Source organism: Herpailurus yagouaroundi, unplaced genomic scaffold (genome assembly GCF_014898765.1).
Source record: "Herpailurus yagouaroundi ecotype Mexico unplaced genomic scaffold, PumYag 197, whole genome shotgun sequence".
NCBI classification, from domain to species: Eukaryota; Metazoa; Chordata; class Mammalia; order Carnivora; family Felidae; genus Herpailurus; species Herpailurus yagouaroundi.
Window position 1 is genome coordinate 12,518,201 of NW_024412428.1, and position 8,750 is coordinate 12,526,950.

General features: G+C 49.2%; 1 protein-coding gene across 1 annotated transcript; it reads right to left on the reverse strand.

Moving 5' to 3' along the window:
* Window positions 1-4,392: 4,392 nt before the first annotated feature.
* On the reverse strand, window positions 4,393-6,171 carry LOC121012649 (uncharacterized). Its single transcript, XM_040447941.1, is given in 2 exon segments — window positions 4,393-5,589; window positions 5,662-6,171. Coding segments are annotated over 2 exon segments (1,581 nt in total). The 3' UTR covers window positions 4,393-4,518.
* Window positions 6,172-8,750: the final 2,579 nt, after the last annotated feature.

Sequence of the window (8,750 nt, forward strand, 5' to 3'; positions counted from 1 at the left end):
AAGTACTCACCAACAAATAATTCTTTTTGTCAGAAGAGTGAAGAATCGTAGCTGGTGCAACTTGGATTAGGTATCGCGCTATGCAGACTCATATTTGATAGCTTGCAGGACCATGGGGAATGGGGCCAGGAAATCTCTCCAAAGGTTATAAGGCTGCTAGGTGAATAGAAATAACAGATGTTCGTAACATTACCTGTTAGATTTAGCTGCATCAAGATGGACATTTTAGTCACACTGGTTCTCAATTAAATACCCCAACACTGAATTTAGTAATGCATTTCTTAGTGCTTTGTGCCATTACATGTATTATTGTGTTGAATCTGTTATTGAGCTCTTATAAACTTTTCCCTGAAGCTGGATATTAAGTGCCTAGAGAACAGAGACCATGTCTCATATATTTTTAATCTCTCCCAATGGCTGGCAGAGTGTCTCTCAAATGGTAGCAGAATAAATGTTTGTTTTGATGAATTTGTTGCAGGGACTAGTCAAATGCTCCCATTAAGCTGAGGAGAAATTAGATTGAGTAAATACCCTTAGTCTGTGCCATCATGAAAGAATAAAGTGTTCATTAAAAGCTAATTGGTAAGCAATTTGCAAATGAAAAACTGGTTTCTTTCTTTTTTCTCTCTTTCTTATCAGGATCGCCAAAGCTGTGATGAAAATACCAGGGGCAAAGAGGTAGATTTTTACATTTACATTTGACATTTCTTGCTGCTTAGAATCTTTGGGCTCAAAAAGAGCATGTGGGTGTGTATATAATGGAATTTGATGGATACTTAAAATCTCTCTTTCCTAATATATCCTTCCTGGTATCTTGAAAATTCATCAATTCAAAGTCAAGTATTTTGAATTAAGATACTGTGTTTTCTCCAGACCCCTTTACAATGCAACACCCAAGAAGGGGAAATGTTATTATCCATTAATGTCTTTGCCTAAATTTGTTTCTCCAAGGTAGTTTTGGTTACTTATCAGAGCCCTGAGGGAAGGAGTGAATGGCAGGGAATGTTCTGGGAAAGATGGGGATGAGGGCCTGTGTAATGCCCTTGATTTCGAATCCGAGAGACCACCAAGGACCCGATACCTATGCAAACGCACGAGGGTTTATTTGCAAGCTCGAGCTTGGGCCCAAGTATACCCGACACAGCGGGAGCAGGGACTTGGACCCCTAGGTTAAGAGGCATAGCTGTTTTATAGGGGCCAGTGGCCAATGAGATTGTAACACACACAGCAAGTTGCATAGTCATGTTAGTCCACACGCAGGGGCCGATTACCCTATAGTAACTGTTTGAACTAGCCTATCACTCTGGTCAGAATTGGCGCACGAGTTTGGCAGGCAAAAGGCGGGGGTTTAAGAATTGGTGTTCAAGTTTGGCTGGCAAAAGGGGGGTTTACATTCTTTGGCGGTTGGTGTTCCGCATTCCTATATGAGCCGGTTTCCAGTAAGGGTGTGCTCAGCGGCTTGACTAGGGTGGGGGAGTGTCTTAAGCAATAAGTAGGTCATGTGGGGGTTATACATGAGATGGTGGGTGTAGCACAAAATGGAGTTAGTTTTGCTCTGCTTGTCCAGGGGTAGGGGATTTTTGTTAAATTCCTTAGGTCCCACATTCCCCCCTTTTCCAGAGGATCCTATGCAGGACCCAATCATGGGTTAGAGCTTGGGGTGATGATTTGCCAGGTTAGATTAAGTGGTTGGTGGGGGTTGGGGTTGGGTTTAGCCACCAGGGGATACAGCGCAAGTAATATTAGTGGGGTATAGGGCGCCTGGGTGGCGCAGTCGGTTAAGCGTCCGACTTCAGCCAGGTCACGATCTCGCGGTCCGTGAGTTCGAGCCCCGCGTCAGGCTCTGGGCTGATGGCTCAGAGCCTGGAGCCTGTTTCCGATTCTGTGTCTCCCTCTCTCTCTGCCCCTCCCCCATTCATGCTGTCTCTCTCTGTCCCAAAAATAAATAAAAAACGTTGAAAAAAAAATTAAAAAAAAAATATTAGTGGGGTAAGTGGGAGCGACACAGCCTTAGCTTTAAGGGATTGTCCTTGTCGGGCTGACTCTTCCATTCCGGAACAAAGTCCTTGAGGACGGCGTGTGGATCAATTGGCCGGACGTGGGTGTAGTGGACCCAGGGAGTTATTCTGTTGACCTTGAGAGCAGTGGGCGTGGTCAGGATCGCCATGTAGGGTCCTTTCCAGCGAGGTTGGAGTGTCTGCTGTTGGTGCCTCCGCACGTACACCCATTCGCCTGGTCGATACCAACGGGGGTCAGGAGGTGGGCCGGTCTTGTAGAGGGCCTTCAGCTTAGGCCACACCTGCTCATGGGCCCTTTGTAACATTTGGAGGGAGAAAAGAAGCTGTTGGTCATTGAACTCACCAAGCACTTCGGGTTTCAAGGCAGGAACGATAGGTGGGGGTATACCAAACATGATTTCGTAGGGAGTCAGTCCCATCTTATATGGTGAGTTTCTCACCCTATATAGGGCAAAGGGGAGGAGAGTGACCCAGTCCCCACCAGTCTCCAAGGCTAATTTAGTTAAGGTCTCTTTTAATATCCTATTTATCCTCTCTACCTGACCTGAGCTCTGGGGTCTGTGAGCACAATGTAATTTCCAATCTGCCCCCAGTATTTGTGCTACTCCCTGTGTTACCTTAGAAATGAACCCCAGTCCATTGTCGGATCCAATGCCTGGCAGGAAATCCATACCTTGGCAGAATGTCCTCCAGCAGCTTTTTGGTCATGATTTGCGCTGTTTCGTGCTTGGTGGGGAATGCCTCTGTCCACCCTGAAAAGGTATCTAGGAAAACTAGCAAGTACTTGTACCCATACTTTCCAGGCCTTACCTCAGTGAAATCTACTTCACACTATGCTCCTGGGCAGTCTCCCCTGAGTCGGGTTCCAGGGTTAGACCCATGGATGGTGGCGTTGGTTAGCTGGCATGCATGACAGCTTGCCACGATCTGCTCCATCTTTGCTCGAGAGTCCTTAATAATGATCTTAGCATGTTGTATGAGGTCTTCCATCTTTCTTGTTCCCATATGAGTACTCCGATGCATTTTGAATAGGACTTGTCATCCTGGTTCCTCTGGCAGGATGATGCTGGAGTCTGCGGCCCTCCACCAGCCACGCAAGCATTGGGTCGTAGGCAAGCGTTTAATCCATTGTAAGTCAGTGCCAGTATAGCTGGGGGCGTCCGGCAGGGTCGGTGCCCCCGGATCGGGTAGCGTGGTTGTTAAAACCTGGGTCACCGAAAGGGCCGCCTCCTTTGCTTTTGAGTCGGCTAGCCGGTTTCCCCTGGCTACTGGTGTGTCTGCTTTTTGGTGTCCTGGACAATGGATGATAGCTAGTGCCTTGGGCAGCCAGAGGGCCCTTAGGAGTTCAAGAATTTCTTTTTGTTTTTAATAGTCTTTCCCTCTGCTGTCAGAAGCCCTCTCTCTCTGTAAAGGGCTCCGCGGATATGAGCGGTGGCAAAGGCGTACCTGCTGTTGGTGTAAATGTTTATTCGTTTACCTTCTTCCCATGGTTAGTGCCTTGGCCAGGATGATCGGTTCTGCCCGTTGAGACAGTGTTCCGGCTGCCAATGGCTCTGCCCAGATGATCTCCGTCTCTGTGGTTACAGCTGCCCCCGCGTATCTGAGGGCAGAAATCAGTTTCTCGGACAAAACTGCTGCCGTCCGTATACCAGGTGGCATCTGCGTTCGGCAGTGGCTGGTCCCGGAGATCAGCCCTGATTCCGTGGACCTGTGCCAAAATCTGTTGACAGTTATGCAGAAGGGGGTCCCAGTCTGGGTTAGGGAGTAGCGTTGCCGGATTCAGGGTTGTAGGTGGCTTGAATAAAATTTCGGTGGGGTTTAGCAGTAGGCTCTGATAATGGGTCAGATGAGCATTACTGATCCAGCAGTCTGGGGGATGTTTGAGTACTCCTTCGATAGCATGTCGGGTGGTAACATATAGCTCTTGCCCCATGGCTAGCTTGTCTGCGTCCTTGACCATAGTGGCCACTGCGGCAATAATTTTTAAGCATGGGGGCCATCCAGCGGCCACTGTGTCCATCTTTTTAGAGAGATAAGCTATGGGTCTTTTCCAGGGACCTATGTACTGGACAAGGACCCCTTTTGCCACCCCGTCTTTCTCGTCTACATATAGGTAGAAGGGCTTGATTAGGTCAGGCAACCCAAGAGCCGAGGCAGACAGCAAGGCCTGTTTAAGGTCATTAAAGGCCTTGTTCATGGCCTCTGTCCATTCAAAATTTTGTTGGTGCCTGGTGGCCTCATAGAGGGGTCTGGCCATCTCAGCAAAACCCGGAATCCATAATCGACAGAACCCTGCCGACCCCAGGAATTCATGTACCTGATGGTCGGTTTGCGGCTGTGGGATCCTTAAGACAGTTTCCTTCCACACATCCGTCAACCATCTTTGTCCATCCTTTAATTTGTACCCCAGGTAGCTCACCTCTGCTCTGCAGATTTGGGCCTTTTTGACTGAGGCCCGGTATCCTAGAGCCGCTATAGTCTGGAGTAAGTCCTTGGTGCCTCACAGGCAAGTGTCCTGGTCCTCTGCCGCCAGCAGGATATCATCTACATATTGCAATAAGGTCAAATGAGGGTGTTCAGAATGGAACTCACCCAAGTCTTCGTGTAAGGCCTCATTGAAGAAGGTTGGTGAGTTTTTGAATCCTTGTGGTAGTCGAGTCCAGGTGAGTTGGCCATTGATGCCTTTCTTGGGGTCCGTCCGTTCAACGGCAAAAAGGTCTTGGCTCTTGGGTGCTAAAGGCAGGCTGAAAAAGGCATCTCTTAAATCTAATACCGTATACCAATTTTTGTCTGGAGGCAAGGTGGAGAGGAGGGTGTATGGGTTTGGGACCGTGGGGTGCACATCCATTACTCGCCGGTTGACTTCACTTAAGTCCTGGACTGGCCTGTAATCGTTAGAGTGCGGTTTTCGCACTGGCAGCAAGGGAGTGTTCCATGCCTATTGGCAGAGCCTTAATATGCCTGAGTCTAGTAGTCGCCGTATGTGGGGCGTGATTCCCGTTCGCACCGCGAGAGGCATAGGGTATTGGCGGACCCTGACAGGGTCGGCCCCTGGTTTTAGTTCTATGTATATAGCTGGTCGGTGTTGGGCCAGCCCAATTCCCCCAGTTTCTGCCCATGCCTGAAGAAATTCCTGTAGCCAATGGTCAATGTCAGTCATTGGGGCTGGGGGCATCTGGTGGAGACGATATTCGTCTTCCAAACTCAGGACAAGCACCTGAATTGGTTGCCCTTCTTTGTCTAGGATTTTTGCCCCTCCGGGGTGGAAGCAAATTTGTGCCTCCATCTTGGTGAGCAAGTCCTGACCTAACAACGGGTAGGGACATTCAGGGATGACCATGAAGGAGTGGGATACCCGGCCCATGCCGAAGTCCACAGTTCTTCGGGTAGTCCATGAGTACTGTTTGGTCCCTGTGGCCCCTTGCACCCATGAGGTCTTGCTCGCCAATTTCCCCTGGGGTTGTAGTAAGACCAAATGTTGTGCCCCAGTGTCCACTAGAAATTCAACTGGTTGCCCCTCCACTCTGAGAGTTACCCTGGGCTCGGGGAGGGGTACCGAACACTGACTCCCCTAGTCGTCCAGGTCCTCCATCTCCAATATCTTGTCAGGGGCCTTAGATCTTTTGTTAGGGCAGTCTTTCACCCAGTGGCCCTCTTCCTTGCGATAAGCACATTGGTTTTTGTTTAGTTTAGGGAGCTCCCATCGGGGACCAGGGCCATCCTCCTTACCTGTCCCTGAAGTCAGCTTCTTGAGGTGCCTCCGTTTTTCCTGTGGGTCATCCATGGTTGTAGCCAGCAGGATCTTAGCCAGATTTCGGTTTTGCCGGTGGCTTAGTTTAGTCTGTTGCTCCTCCGGGCTTTCTCTATTATTGTAAACTCTTTCTGCTACTATTATTAAGTCCTGCAGGCTCTTCTCTCCTAGCCTCTCCACTCTTTGTAATTTCCTTTTGATGTCTGGAGCGGCCTGATTAACAAAAGCCATGATAATTGCGGCTTTTGTTTCTGGGGCTTCTGGGTTCATAGGGGTGTACTGCCTAAAAGCCTCTGTGATTCTCTCTAAGAAGGCTGCTGGACTCTCATCCTTACCTTGTCTTACATCATATACCTTGGCTAGATTAGTAGGCTTTCGTGAGGCAGCCTTGAGACCTGCCATTTAGAGTCTGGCTGTAGACCCGGAGTCTCTCCTTACCTTCAGCCGAGTTGTAGTCCCAGGTAGGGCAGGATAAGGGGAAGGCAGCATTTATGAGGTCTGGGTTTTGAGTCGGCTGTCTGTCCTCTCCCAGGACAGACTTCCGAGCTTCCACTTGTATTCGTTCTCTCTCTTCAGTGGTGAAGAGAACCTGCAAGAGCTGCTGACCGTCATCCCAAGTAGGGTGGTGGGTAAAGAGAACAGTATCTAAAAGCCCAATTAAATCTTTAGGGTTATCGGAGAACTTTGCATTTTGAATTCTCCAATTATATAAATCACTGATGGAGAACGGCTAATATAACATTGGTTGTTCTCCAGACTCATCGGGAGGCCCCATGGCATGGAGGGGAAGGGTGGTGGAGTCGGCCGGCCCCATATTTGAGGGTGGGGCTGTCCGGTGGGTCGGTCTACGTGTCCCTGCTGCTGGCCCTCGCACAGGAATTCTTTCATCAGGGAGCGCTGGTGCCCCTCCTGCAGCCCCTGGTGCTTCCAATGGAGGGGCGGAAGGGGGAGGGGAAGCCTCGTAGGGCAGCGGATGGGTCAGGTCCTCCGGAGAGGAATCCTGCCAGACTGGATAAAGGGGCGTTTTGGCCTTTGTGTCAGTCTCCTTCTCCGCTTTCCGCAGGGCTAGAATCTTGGTAGGTCCTGCTCTGGGGGGTAAGAATGGTGTTAGCCAAGAAGGGGGGTTTTCGATCATGTCCTGCCAGACCAGGATGTAGGGCACCTGGTCAGGGTGGCCGTCCGGTTTGTCCTTGAAGATTATAGCCTTGACCTGCAAAATAATAGGTAGGTGGAAAGTTCCTTCTTGGGGCCACCCCATGTCAAAGTTTGGCCATTCTGACATGCAGTAAGTCTGAAATTTCCCTTTTCTTATGTCTGTGCTCAAATTATGAGCCCTTTCCTTAACGTCCGAGAAGTGGGAGAGCATAAGAGACAGGGGGGTGGTTTGGGTCTGCTCCATTTCATTCCACACCAAGACACAAACAGTTATGAGGATTAACAAGGACATAATAACACAGACAAATGTTCCAGTGCGGCTGCGGAGACAAAACAGAAAATAAAACGAAGGGCTGGCTGTCCGTAATGGCAGCTGGCCCTCCTCACAGATGAGGACTTCGTCCTCCTGGCAGGGGCAAGGGACGTCTCCCAAGACCCCCGGTGGACGGCTTGCCAGCTGTCCACTTAAGCCAATGCCGACCCAAAGACAGTTTGGAATTCCTACAGGTAGAGATACAGTACAGAGCTCTCAGAAAATATGCACGCGAAAGGTAGAAGAAGTTGAGTGCACTCACCAGACGTGGGACCCTCCAGGTGGGGTCTTGGGGGGGGGTCTCTCGAATCCCGGACGAGTCCCCAAATGTAATGCCCCCGATTTCGAATCCGAGAGACCACCAAGGACCCGATACCTATGAAAACGCACAAGGGTTTATTTGCAAGCTCGAGCTTGGGCCCAAGTATACCCAACACAGCAGAGCAGGGACTTGGACCCCTAGGTTAAGAGGCATAGCAGTTTTATAGGGGCCAGTGGCCAATGAGATTGTAACACACACAGAAAGTTGCATAGTCATGTTAGTCCACACTCAGGTGGCCAATTGAATTGAACACAGAAAGTTGCATAGTCATGTTAGTCCACACGCAGGTGGCCAACTGAATTACAATTTACCCTATGGTAACTGTTTGAACTAGCCTATCACTCTGGTCAGAATTGGCAGGTAAGTTTGGTGGGCAAAAGGCGGGATTTAAGAATTGGTGCTCAAGTTTGGCGGGCAAAAGGCGGGGTTTACATTCTTTGGCGGTTGGGGTTCCGCATTCCTATATGAGCGTTTTCCAGTAAGGGTGTGCTCAGCGGCTTGACTAGGGTGGGGGGGTGTCTTAAGCAATAAGTAGGTCATGTGGGGGTTATACATGAGATGGTAGGTGTAGCACAAAATGGAGTTAGTCTTGTTCTGTTTGTCCAGGGGTAGGGGATTTTTGTTAAATTCCTCGGGTCCCACAGCCTGTGGATGTTGGGCTAGTCTGGGGGGGATGACAGAACCCCAGTGCTTCAGGTGCTCTGAAGAGCTAGGGGAAAACGTGCATTTTAGACATCAAGGGACACATTTTCAAAAAGAACATGAAAAGGTGACTGGGAAGGTGCTCCAATTACCACTCTTGTGTAGACGAAGATGCTTTTCCTCTAAGTACAGCTATGATGGGGAAAACAAAACTAAAACAAAGCAAAAACAAAAGCACAGGGAAAAATGTGGGCTTGGTTACCTCATTCTAAGACAATTACCATCTGGTCACAGGTGGCTCTGCATGCCCCACCTCCCTGGTCCCACCTGCCTTGGATACTCAGGTCTGGGCACTCATCTTCCTACTTGTTTCTGTCAACCTTTAGTCCCTGTAGCCTTATAGGCTGGAGGCAGAGTTTCAATTTTATAGGCCATGATACCATATTCACTCAGTCAATTTCAGAGATTTTAAGCTGGAAAAAAAAGCCTGTGTCTCAGAGTTCAAAAAATATAGTAATAAGTAACAATAGGAGGAATTGGGCTGGTGGA